General features: G+C 39.8%; 1 protein-coding gene across 2 annotated transcripts in view; it reads left to right on the top strand.

Annotated features, from left to right (window-relative positions):
• The window catches only part of SHROOM1 (shroom family member 1), an 81,300-nt gene that overhangs the window by 42,885 nt on the left and 24,182 nt on the right, over nucleotides 1-14,233 (top strand). For both annotated transcript variants that reach the window (XM_083181946.1, XM_083181947.1), the window contains 2 exons: nucleotides 4,048-6,620; nucleotides 11,923-11,990. In XM_083181946.1, the coding sequence (XP_083038072.1) occupies nucleotides 4,140-6,620; nucleotides 11,923-11,990 (2,549 nt within the window). In that variant the 5' untranslated portion in view covers nucleotides 4,048-4,139. The remainder of the gene's footprint in view (nucleotides 1-4,047; nucleotides 6,621-11,922; nucleotides 11,991-14,233) is intronic.

Below are 14,233 nucleotides of genomic sequence, written 5' to 3'. Positions count from 1 at the left end.
TATTAAGCAACGTTTCGGTATGTTATTCCAACCGTTATCAAGCTCAGCAATACAAATACAAGCAACAAATATATATACCCTCTCACCTACATCCATGTGACGGCCGCCAGCTTCCACCCATCGGTCCAAATCTTCTGACATCACATTCCTGAGACGCGCACCAGCTGGTGCGTCCAGACCTTGGAATCAGTTTCTAGGCGACCTAACTAACAAAAAGTGAAACAAAATGATTCAAATACATTGGCACCCTCACTATCCATATGCTGCAACTGTGCGCTATCATAGGAGAATAAACTTTGAAATAATGATTAGATGGGGCTGGTTTTAAGTTCAGTCATTAACATGATAATTAATTTATGATTCACTTCTGATTTATTAATTAATGATTCATTCAAGACCGTGGTATACACAGTATTAAGTCTGTGTATCCACTTGGTTTCTCTTTGAAGTAGCAATTTGTCTCGATTTCCCCACTGTCTCAAGCTGGGAGGAATGTGATCTACAGATGGAGCTTCTCTTGTCCATGCCAGGTGCCCGCCAGAACGCCCCCTCTGGCAAGCGCCAGCGGACAGGGATGCCATTAAACTGGGATGCACGTGCGTCCCAGTCTCTCGCCCGTCTCCACTTCAGGGAGATGGGCAGGGTTAGGGGGGTGCGGGGAGGTTGGGGTAAAGGGTCATTGCAAGGCGGCAGGAGCGTTTGCCCCCTGGCGAGAGTTGGGGGCTGGCGAAAGTTTTGCCAGCCCCTGCCTGAATGATGGGCGCTACATCTGTATTATCTTGTATTACAAGGTAGCCAAACTGTGTTTCAGTTCTCTAGTGTCTCGGGACTGGTTGCTCTGAGGGACCGCTTTTACCCTCCAAGGCTGCTCTAATGTGAGATCTGTGGCCAGCCATAAGTGTTTTAAATTGGCAGGTGGTCTTGAGCACTTATAGCAAGCCACACGGGCACCTGATAATATAGATGACATGTGTCGATGTACAGGTTAGTACATGATTGATGGGTATCCTCACACCTGTGTGTGGATGTGCAAAGCTATCCCCAGTCTCGAGATAGCTACAGGTTGTACAATTTGTACATCTGTAGCAACCGGGTTTATGCTGCAGAAAGCCTCTGGAAATAGGGGCAGAGATATTAGAAATATCATTATGCACTAGATAATCCCTCAGATTGCGCTGTCTCGTATAACTTGGTAACCGGTCATGATGGGCAAACATTTTAAAAGTCTGAATCAGAGGTGACCATGGGCCATAATATTTTGGCAGCATTGGTAATGGCCTGAGATGCATTATTAAAAGTTTGCACAAGCGGGATTTTTTTGCAGATCTTCGGGATTGTAGCCTCTACAGATAAATTTCTCAATCATCTTGTCGATTTCTAACACTGTTTCCTCACGGTCCTCATAGATGCCGCGCACTCTGAAGGAATTGAGAAAAAAGAAGTACTCGTTTAGAGGCTTCAGGATGTGCACTAGAGCAGTGCAACAATGTATTCCTGTCTGTAGGCTTTTTAAAGTGGCTGGTGGTAATTTTGTTATTAAGAAGGGAGACACGTACATCAAGATAATGTACCAGGGTATCACTAATTTTGTAAGTTTCGTACGCACACAGATCGCTGTGCAGCACTGTGTGCTGAGCGATCAATATTAAGTTTACTTACGAAATTAGTGATACCACGGTACATTATTTTGAGCCCAACTCTGATCACATTAGTTTCCTTCTAAGAAGGACAGACTGATGCCTTTATACTGCTACACCCCATCCTTCCTATCTTGATCTGACCCTCTGTGTATCTCCTAGGGGATGGTTCATAAAGTTGTTCTTCCAAACTTGTATCTGCCATTTTCAACTCCATATTGTAAAAACACCTTTCCCCCACTTGTCGGGATTCCGGCGGTCGGGATTCCGGCGTCGGGATTCTGAACGCCGGGATCCCGACCGCCGGGATTCAGTACTGAATCCCTGCAGACAATGGTGATGCATGGGATCACACATCGCCATCACTATCCCCTGTACACACGGAGCAATCAGGGCTTCATTTCTAAGCAATCTAGTCGGATCGCTTAGAAATTAGCCCAAAATCGTTCCATGTGTACGGGCGTTTACTCTTTTTATTTTAGGTAATATTTTAAATATATTTACTGGTGTATGATATAGAAAAAAACATATAGCTAAATGTATTAAGGTGAAAGTGAGAGATTTTGGGAGAGTTTTCCCATTTTTCTAAAGCTGCAATCATTTACATTTCAACAATCTACCTGGTATTTCAGTGTAAATCATTGCCGCTTTAAAAAAATGGGAAAACTCTCAAAATCTCTCACTTTCTTATTATCACACACTCTTACATTTGACTCATTGTTTATATGTCTGCATTATAATAGAAACTGAATGATAAATGAATAAACACTAAAGGCTTCTCTGCAAGTTGGTTGACCCCATTTGTAAACATGTTCGGTTTCCTTAAATAAAAAATAACATTGAGCTACAGATTTTGAAATAATGTCTTCTTCAATTTGACTTCAGTGTGTTTGAAAATGATTACAGAGCTTTCCACAAAACCAGTATGATAAAGGTTGTACTCCTTCTACAACATTTAAAGGGAAAATCTCTGTATTTTTTACATTTACTTATAAGAGACTTTGCTGTAACTAGAACTGAGCAGAAATTCTGCTCAAAAAGCAGTTTGACTGTCTACAGATTATAAGTTTGGTTTTATAGAATGCATACAGTAGAACTTGAGGGATTTTCGTGTTCCAGGCGGCTGACAGAAATGTGTAAGCAGAGAGTCATTAGGCCAACACCAAAATTTAGACCAGGGTTGCCGACCCTCCTGGAATTTCCAGGAGTCTCCCGAAAATCGGGTGCCCCTCCCGGTACCCTGGAAGGGTGGGCAACCCTCCTGGATTCAGGGTGACCCCCACTGTCCCCCAGATCGCGGCATTAAAATGCCGCAATACTTGGGTCTCAGAGGAGGGGGCGGAGCTAAAATGACACAATCGCGTCATTTTAGCCCCGCCCCCTCCACGGAGATCCATGAATGCGCTGGTTTACCATCATGGGATGGGGCTTAGTGATGCCACGCTCAAGTCCCACCCCCTGAGAGGCTGCTGAAACTCTCCTCTCCGGGCTTCTCCCGGAGAGGAGAATAATAAAGTCGGCAAACCTGAGTTAGACTTGCATTAGTTCGACATTTACAAAAGTTAGACATGCGTTAGTTTGACATTTATAAAAGTTAGATATGCGATAGTTCGACTTGTTCATACTTTACCATCCCAGTGGGCATAGAGGGAGAACATGACAGTGTGCCAAGCGCAGTGAGGCACCGTGCCGAAGCATGGCGAGCGCAGGGAAACTTGTGAGAGCACGCGGTACACTTATAGTGTCTACGTACACATATTGATTTTCCATGTCGACATTTGTGTTGTTACTTTTGTCACTGACAAAAGTTAGACATGCATTAGTCTGACACTGTCTAAGTAATGCATCTAACTTTTGTCAATGTCTAACTAAAGCTATGTTCACACGGTACACTTATCACTGGCAATATGGTCGCTGAGCGACCATATTGCCAGCGATTGGAGTGTGCACCAGCGATAAATCGCCGGGTGCGCGCTCCAATTTTCATTCCCTGAATGGTCGCTGGTCGGAGGAGCATGCTTCCCAGACCAGCTACTTCCACTGCCTCTTCTACAGGCAGTGTGTCATTTTCATCAGCGACCATCCCTGGTCGCAGATGAAAACGGGACACTGAGCAATATGATTGCTGAGCAATATATTGCCAGCGATCATATTGCCCCATGTGTACGCACCTTTATGCATATCTAACTTTTCTCAGTGTCTAACTAATGCATGATTAACATAATGGCTGTCTAACTAGACATTGTCAGTGAGCTATACCACACCTAGGACTTTAACATTGAATCATCAGATTTGTTTCAAGTAAATATGTTAAGAGTTTTGTTTGAAATGTTATTTACTGCTTATCAATTTGTAATGCTATACACCTAATACAATAGTGATGTCATTATTCTTCTTTTTTCTTCTTCAGGATTTTTCACTAGTAGACTAACCAGAAGTCACCAATGGTCAATGAAGACTCTTCATGAATTTTAAATTAAAAAAGCAGATCCCCTCTTAGTGATGTCTTCTCTTGGCAATGCAATAGACAGATGGAGTATAAGAAGCACAAGTGGCAATTTAGATCTCAGACACCAGCTCATCTCAGATGACTGCCCGAGCAGATCATCGGCAGTAAAATCTATGGCTGTCATAGTGGACTCTGCATATAGTTCATTTTCTGGTAGTTCCTATGTTACGGATTATCAGTCTTCATTCCAACATGGCAGTTGTCATATGACCGAGGAACAGGTTTCTTACATGGACTCTGAGTATGTCAAAGCTATTTATAATCCCATTGCAATAGACCAAAGTAATATGCAACAGAACGTGTATAGTGAGGATGGGTCTTCTAAGGAGAATTTGTCTGGGAGACTTACTAGTTTGAGAACTAGTAACTCACAGCTCACTTCTAATGAGCGGTACTCGCCACCAATGAGGCTGGAGCATCATACCACTTTTCAGCCCATCGACCAGTCTACTATTAAGAATGGCTCTGCAGATCATTTGAGTCACAAGACTAAAAGGAGTCCCACAAGCAGTAGCAACCTTTCTTCACCTGACCATAAACTAAGTCGCCAGTATGGTCAAGGCCACAGCCCTACGTGGGTTCGGGATTCAGTACATGAAGAATGGGAGCAATCATGTATTACACCTTGTAAATTGGAAATGGAGGACAGAACTAATTTTTCAAGTGCATTTTTTCTGCCTCTTGCTGAAGATGTGACTACAATGTATGAAGCTAGTATTGATGAAAACATTCCCCTTTCCCAAATGAACAAATTAAATAAAGACCATTATAAGCAAACCGATTTCCAAACAAGAAACCAACTCACTCTGAAAAGAGAAGAGCAGAATTCAAAGGATCAATTCACTTATTTTACTGATAATTACCTAACTGAAGGTGCAACCAACAAAAGTACAGGACACTCTCTGACAGAGTTTGTGTCAGAGAGACTCCGTGTTTATGAGATTGAAAGTAATTCTTGGAAGCCAGCTAAGGAAACAAATTGTCATGATTATGAAGAAACAAATGAAGTAGTAGAGAAGCTGGCACTAAATGAACAGCACAAAGAACAATACCCATCACTGCTCCAGAACACGGCTGACACAGATGACAAGCTTGGACAATGGGATAGCAAATACAAACGTCCTCATACAAGAACCAGCCAAACAATATACAGTAGGGCCAGTGAGGATTGTTGTGAACAGTCTTCAAAAGCAATGAATTATGATGACCATCATGAAGTTCCTAAATCTCACAACCTCAGAAAAGATGCAACCATAAAGCCTATCGCACTGCTGTCCCATCAACAAGAGCAAACTCTACCCAAAAGTTCTAACCTTTGTGAACTAATTAGTGATAAGATTACCAAAGCATCAACCCCAATGCTTTATCATCTGGCTGGTGGAAGGAATAACTCGTTTGTTACAATGAACAGTAAAAATCACGCTAAAGACCTAGACGCAAATAACGAACCAAAAACATTTCAGAGAACAAGCCACTTTTCTGTTCCACAGGCAGATGAGACCCTTATATCTCTTCATAAAACTAAAAGCCAGTCCGATCTGGCTGAAAAGTGTGTCAATGACTGTAGTGATGGTGAGATGCCAGAGAGCCTAACTTCCTCAGCTGAGGAGAGTTTTATGCATGATTATAGGGAAAAACTTAAGGTTGCCCAGAAAAAAGTCTTGCGAGAAACCTCTTTTAAACGAAAGGACTTGCAGATGAGTTTGCCTGTTAAGTTAAAATTAAATCCCACTAAAAGGCCTTCGATTGATCATATAAGATCATATTCTTTATCTGGTGCACATGAAGATGCTACATTTGTCCAACCAAAAGTTTTAGTAGACAATAGCTTTAAAAAGGAGGAGCCCGAAAAACCCACCATTTCCCGAATAGGCGGAAGAAAAAGATTGTCAAAGGAGCAAAGGAAGTTATGTTATTCAGAACCAGAGAAGCTTGACCATCTTGGTGTTCGTAACGCTGGTTTTGCATGGAACAATGAGGGGTCAGGTCATAAAAAATCTGATCACTATAGGATCAAGTCATTAGACAAAGAACGAACTCTTTCATCTTCAAACCTTTCAAAGACCGAGCTAAAGCAAATCCAACACAATGCACTTGTTGAGTATATGGAGCGAAAAGCGAGCCAAAGGCCCACTAGTATTTACCAGGCTCAAGTGCAGAACCCATCCGGAATACATTCCTTTCCAGAGTGGAAATGTATAACAAATGAAACCGTATGCAACAATGTTACCCAAACATATCACCATAGGAGATCGGCTGGAGCCTCCTCTTCTTATGATGCTACAGTTACTTGGAATGACAGAGCGCTAAAGAGTTCTGCATTAGGGGATTCGGCAATGTCAGTGGACAAAACTGTGAATGGCGAATATAAAACTCACTTTGACCAATGTACATTAGAGAACAGTAAATGTTACTCTCAAGACACTTACACATCTGTTTGCAAAAAACGATCGAAGTCGATGAACCATCCACAGGTAATGCTGGCTGTAACCATAGGTGTGTCAGATGCACCCATGTTTCGTATTTTAAATTGCAAAAAAATGTTGTATTGTTTATCCTGTTGTCCAGCCATGTTTTAAATCATCTTTTTAACTCTTTATTTCTACTATTAATACAGTGCTTCATCTTACATGCAAATAATGAAAGAACTATAAATCCTACCTCAGCTTCAAACAATCCATCAGGCCTAATTCTACCATGGATTGTGTATATTCTCTCTTCGCATTCAAGTAGATTTTCAGTGTTGTCCAGCATCAAGTTCCTTTTCTTTGAACCTTCCATTATTTATTTATATATATATATATATATATATATATATATATATATATATATATATATATATATGTGTGTGTATATGTGTATGTATAGTGTGTGTGTCTCTGAAACACTGCCATCTGTTGGCAGCAAGTTAACTACATTTCTTTCTCACACAGAGGCAATCACAAGTTAGCAGACTACCTTTCGAAGCATTTGCTTCGAGCAGGCTTACTGTATATGTTTTATGAGCAACTCACTGCTTTTTTAGAACACTATTTCCGTACATGTTCATTCTGTGGTGGATGAGAAGATACAGTATAACATTGACATTAATGGGGAACTGCAATTTGCTATATGCCGCAGTACATATTTTACATATATCTTGTAGCACTCTCGGCACCAGGAATTATGCATTCAGAGACAGCTGCTTTTGTTAGTCATAAATAGCACAGAAGATGGCAAATAAATAGGTACATCTTTGCTGGGCGGCTGTCTGTGCTTCAAGCTGAAGGCTTCTAACTATGTGTGATGTCACTGTGATTACAGCTGTTCCGAGATCCGCTGTGTGCCAAATTGCAGATTACTGCCTTTGATAGCTTTGCTATCTACACCATTTTTAAAAATAAATCCAATGTATGCAATTACTAGCACATAGTTGGCACTAGATAAGCATAGCTTTGTAATATATATTCTTGTCCTCCCCCCTTAAGATTTTTTATTTTTAGTAAAAAAAAAAAAAATATTCACAATAATAACTTACAGAATAGTAAGGTGGTTCTCGTGGAAAATTTGCCACTCTGAAAATTGAAAAGCATACATAAATTTAGTTAAAAGCACCACATTTTGGGTCATTTTTTTTCTTTATTGTGTGGGTAAGTATGATGCTTTTTAAAGCTTTTCCCACCGTACTGGAACTCATATTATATAGCCATGGTCACTGTTCCGCAGAGCCAGCTTTGCTCTATCAATATACAGTGCCACCAATTTGCAGTGTTGCACCATTAACTAGTAATTAGCCAATCCCCACAACACAACCAAACGGCTCACTTCTGTTATAGATGCTTCACAGTGAGGTCACTGTGCTTGTATATACAATTTTCCTGTAGTGTCTTTGTTGTAATACAAACCAAGAACGGGCACCCAACAGAGAAATTCAATTGATTTGGGCGTCCTAGTTATGTTGCTCAAACCTAGACTCTTCACACATTTCTTTTCTCTACCGCAAGAGGCTGCAAGAAGAAATGTACTTATGCGTTTCTTGACTCTATTTTATTTAATCCGAGAAGACTCTACATATTATTTCATCAGAGAGCAAAGTCCTGCATAAGCTTGGCAGCGAGCTGTGGATTCTGGGAAAACGGCATTTGATATACAAGCTGAAATGATTGCAGAGCATAAGATAAAAACTCAAACTTAATTATTCACCCTTTGAATAATGGAAGATTAAACATAAACAAAGGAGGAAATTGAAGACCATTGTTGATCTAATGGATGTTCTGCTTAGTGTTAATTGAGATATAGGTTAGCAGGATGTTGGATTCTGTTGTAGAAATTTTAAAAGAAGTGTAGGTAGAGAGTAGAAGCCTATATTTTCCATTATTATTGACCTTTTTTATTGTTCTTTTTTTGGAGATCCCAGAGAATAACGTCTCGCTGGGAGGAGCGTCAATGCCTATCCCTACTGTACAATGGCATAATTGTAATCTATGTGCACCAGAGGGCATGTCAAGATGAAGTGATTACCCATGGATCACGGAGCTGGTCCCTGGACTTCTCACTTCACTAAGGATCCATTAAGGCTTGCCTATTAAGCTCCACAAAAATTGTTAATCTGCCAGACACTCTAGAGAGGAAATATATATAATATATAATATATATATATATATATATATATATATATATATATATATATATATTTCCCAGACTAAATCCCCCCGAAACCATAAATCCAGGGGAATTTGTCAAAATAGGTGTGAAAATATTTTATTTGAATGTATATAACAAATGTGAGCAATGCTGGCATTTTTAGCAGATGTTTTGTGCATCTCTCAAAGAGTGTTGGCACTCAAAGGGTTAATGTCCCTCTACACACACACACACGCGCGCGCGCACACACACACACACACACACACATACACTCTTATTTCCTCATATACAAGCAGTGGTTAGAGCAAGGGCTATCCGCGAGCATAACATATTGTGCTGCTGCTGCTCTACATCAGTAATTAGCTGTGGGCACAGAGTTCCAGTGACAGCATTTTGAGCATTTTAAAGGCATAGTAATGACCCTAGACTAGAGCATTCCTGCTGTTTGATTAGTAAGTAATTAGCAGGATCAGGAAGGAGGACATCATTTTTTTATTGCTTTACTTGAACTTTGAGGTACAATAATACATTACAGAAACCAAGAATTGTAATTACAATAACAAGTAATACATGGAAAATTAATAATTAAACAATAGGAGGAATTAGATGGGGGAAGGGCTGTGTGGAGAAATATATTATACGTATTGGAGTTGTCAATTAAGGACAGACAAGGTGGAGACTGCTGTAAGGGAAAACCTCTGTTCTAGATTAGATTTGCGTTTCAGCAACTGTCAGAGGTTATCTAAAGTGGACATTAGAATGTTAATATCAACTACATTTATGTTTCTGATTTTAGCTGCAATGTACTATAAGGTATGTGCGATTTAGTCCTTTCAGGTCCAACGTCTAGTCAGGCTCAACAGCCCTAGCGCTAATAGCAGATCCACTGGTGATCTGCTTTAATATAAGTACATTCAATGTTGACAATTTTGGAATAAAAAAAATCAAATAAAAATGACAATTTCTTTAAACCAGACTTCTTGAATTGCAAAAAAAAATGTGCACTGCAAAGGTTTGAAGTCAGTGCCCATTTTTTTTATTTTATGGAAAAAGATTTGTTTGATTAGTCCAAATATGGGCCATAGACATCCGAGACAGTTCCTAAAATTAAATACTCAACCACCTAATAAGTAATAATACTCAACCATGTAATAAGTAAAATAATGTACTATTTTGTGTTTATTCAGTAGATACTAGACCACTAAACAAAGGACAGCAGCATTTTGCCCATAATATTTATAGAGAGAGAGATACCTATATCATATAATACCACCATTATCACAACAGCCAGCTTTTTTTACATTAGCAAAATAAGTAACCCAGACAATTTTAATGTAGTCAAATCAGCGGTGAGAAAACGGGAGAGACCAGTTTAGTTGCCAGTGTGTTTCTCAGAGCCATTAAGCAGTGGTGAAGTTAGACTTTCTGTCACCCAGGGCAAAGACTGAGACCTCCTCCCTTCCCATGTCCAGCATTGTATCTTTCATTACCAGGTTGATAACATACACCTCCTTCCTTCTCAAGTCCAGCACTGTATCTTTGCAGTGAATGCAGGCATATTAAATCCAAGGCTTTCTTTTTCTAGGAGTGAGCAAAATCATCTTGAATGGACAAACGTTTAGACAGAGATACATTAAGCAAGAGTGCCTCCGCTTTGGTATAGTTTAATTGATAGTAGGATGCCAATTTTTTGCTCATCAAGCAGATGGAGAGTAACCATTGAGGTCTCTGGTTGCATTCTATATATTAAAATGCTAATGCTGCTCCTTAACTCTATGGTGAGAACTCAAGCGTTTTATTGTGGCCACTAGATCGTGCCCAGTGAAGTGAGTGTTGCTCCGTTCGACAATGAGCCGCCACCAGCACTGACATTGCTGTTATGTTATTCTGTTATTTTGACAGGCTGGTAACTAGTAATAAATAATCTGAAATAAGAAATTTAGCAATTTCCATGAGCCCACCAGATACAGAAATGCAGAAAAGTTGCAAATCTGTTGAGCCAAGGGTTCCATTGATAAAACAAATATACGAGGGGATAAAGGCAGCTCTCTCTTGAATCATTGGAGATGTCCAAAGGAACAGATTGTAATCTGCTGCTGTCATTGGCCAAATATCTACTTCTAATAAGTCATCCAAAATGCCCCCCCCCAAAAAAAAAAGATGACCAAAGTGCTTAAATATGGCTCTAGTACAGGTGGTCAAAGTCTTTCCAGGTATCAAGTACAAAAAAGACAAATCCCTTCCTGCTATTCAACTTAACCAAACCCTGTTCGTATTATCTGAGTCCTGACGCCTGCCTACTTGATCCCAATCGACTAGTTGTGGTAAAAAAAGGTCTCTCATGGGAGGCAATGAGCTTGGCAAATATCTTTATATCTGTATTTAATACAGCTGTAAGCCTATAATTCGTACAGCTAGCTGGTTCATACATAACATAGTAGGTAAGATTGAGTAAAGATGTTCATCCATCAAGTTCAACCTGTTTCAACTAGACTCATCAGAGGAAGTCCTAGATATGATATCCTCCCCCAAGATTATACATTTTGATTCCATCGTTGGCAAAACTTGTTAGTCGGATATTGCCTCACATAACCCCCTGATCCTTATACTAGACCATAACTTGTCGATTCTAGCCATGAATATTATTATCCAACCTTATCTTAAATGTATTTAATGTATCTGCCATCACCAGCTCCGCATGCAGTGAGTTCCACACCTTTAATGCTCTCACCGTAAAGAACCCCTTCCTGCTAGCCCTCCTTTCCTCTAGTTTAAGTAGCTGCCCTCTTGTCTTGCGCACAGACCTTAAGGTTAAAAGGGTGCTTGATAGTTTGGCTAATCTGTCTTTGTAACACATGTTTTCCATCCCTTCCAGGCTTGGGAGTAGTCACAATTTTGGCCACTAGGGAAAGGTCCCTTGCAGAGACTGGTCGGACCAGAATCACCAATCCCCACCAGCAGCCACATGAGCTGCTCCAGTGGTATATTAAAACAATAATCTGGCTTTGGAAGAAAAATGTGTTTTAACTTTGTCATCCATGGAACATGGTACAACAAGCAGCTGTGCCTGATCTCTTATGTCATGCTGCATCTCTGACACATGGAACATCTACACATCTGCTGTGAATGATAATGTCCTTTTATCCCATTCAGGTTCCAGGAGGGTACTTGACTGTGTCTACATCAGCACTTTCAAACAACTACAATGGATACAACCGCAGGTTAGAACAATAATCCTATTCTATAATCCATAAAACGAATTGTGCAGGATACATGGTGTGTAGGGATGGCCATTGGTATAGTCACGATTAATGGTTGTCATTGATGAAGATGGTGCAATCAGCCATCGATGGTAGCATACTATATGTTAGATGGCCATCAATGGTTTCAACTATCTCTAATGGCCATCCCTAATGGAGGGTCTGTAGCACAAACCTGTATGCAAAACAATATTAAATTGACAAAAACCGTACAAAACCTTAATGTATCTGTTGTAGTACTGTACATAACACTTGCAATAATCCTCAGCTATTAATACCTTCTGTTTCCATCGCTGTATGTTCTATTTCTGTATTATGATCACCTCCATGAACAGCTCGGTGTGTACTATGGCACTTTAGAGAAATAGGATAGTAATACAGTATATATAAAACCATGACAAAATAATGTTTAACTTGTAAGTGGTTCACAAGTTTGTTATGAATACATCTGTGGAAGTCAGACCCATAGTCAGTTCATTATGATAATTTTTTTAATTTCCCAAATAACAGCCATGTTTCAGAAGGAAGATCTTTCTCCTTCTTTTGTAACTCTTCTGTAACTACAATGTTCAAGAGCATCTATCTATCTATCTATCTATCTATCTATCTGTCATTATAAATAATTTCCCGTTACTGTTTTCCTTTTTTCATAGACATAATATTGATGTAAGTTTGCGAGCAGGGACCTCCTACTTCTAAGTCGGTCTGTTACAACCCAGTTGGTTTTATCACTGTTTCCATTTGTAAAGCGCAACAGAATATGCTGCACTTTATAAGAAACTGTAAATAAATAAATGTAAAAACTATATAACAGCAGGTGTTAGATTAAAGCAGCAATTGCTTGTCACTAATCCCTGAACCTCATTTCTATTACATTCATTGGGCTAGATTCTCTAAGCTTGAAAAGTGATAAAATGGAGAGTGATAAACAACCAGCCAATCAGCTCCTACCTGCCATGTCACATAATGGGTTTGAAACATGTCAGACAGGAGCTGGTTGGCTGGCTGTTTATCACTCTGCATTTTATCACTTTTGAAGCTTAGAGAATCTGGCCCCCTATTTCTTATAGTGGTAGCGCCACCTATTGTTTGGTATCTGCTAAATCATTGTTATTAACAAAACAAAATACAGTACAGACAGCAGCCTCAATAATTCTGCTGCCTGATGTTGCAACTAGCACTATAATTTACCCAACCCCCCCCCCCCCCACCTCTCCAATAATGTCTGCAGCCATAGGATAGGAGGCCCTGCTGTGCTTACTGATCAGCAGTGATTGGCAGTACGGCCGACACTTGGGGAGGGTGCAGGGAAGCCGAGGGAACAGGAGGTCCTTCTGAGAGAAGCATCTGTGATCAGTTAACGCTTGTGCATGCTGATCTGAAGATATCGTTAATGATTTTGAGTCCACTAGTGTGTACCCATACGTACATATATACCTGTTACAGGTCGAGTATCCCGTATCCGAATATCCGTTATCCGAATTATTCCGAAAACCAGACATTCCAGAAAGTGAAAAAAATTTTTTTTTTTGCTAAAAACTCACTGGGGACATTTGTAACAGCATCACTGGGGACATGATATGTAACTGGCACTATATATGTGCAAGACAATGATTGCTTGGCATTCAAATTCAGTGCTGAGATAGTACACACATTTTGTTTCACGTTTTGAAACCTTGTTTTTTGAACAAATAAAATATATTTGTGTGTATTTTATGTGGTAATAAAATATATTTGTGTGTATATTATGTGTTTATACAGCATAAATGCAAGATACTTCAAAATACATCATTGAAATATTAAAATATTCCGAAATACAGAATAATCCGTTATCCAAAATTCTCCTGGTCCCGAGCATTTTGGATAAGGGATACTCAACCTGTATAAATCGAGAACAACCAAATGCCCAAACAGCGCAAGATATATCCGTCAGTTGTTTGAAAGATGTGCACCCAGCTTAAGCCTTTGCCTAAAGTGCAGTTTTTAGCAATGAGCTTCTGCACTAGAAACAATGTTCATTTTATTAGGGCACTCTGAGCCCAACTCTTATGGCTAAGCATTACCTTGAATCCTCCCTAAACCAATGCCCTGTCTGATAGGTGTCCAATTGGGAAGGATGTGAGAGACCATGCAATGTTCAGCAGATACTAATCATAGTGCCACCAGTTTTCCTTTCTAAAACTTAAAGGACAAAGACAGTGTCT

Source organism: Crinia signifera, chromosome 4 (genome assembly GCF_055691185.1).
Source record: "Crinia signifera chromosome 4, ASM5569118v1, whole genome shotgun sequence".
Lineage (NCBI taxonomy): Eukaryota > Metazoa > Chordata > Amphibia > Anura > Myobatrachidae > Crinia > Crinia signifera.
This window is presented reverse-complemented; position numbering and strand designations above follow the sequence as displayed.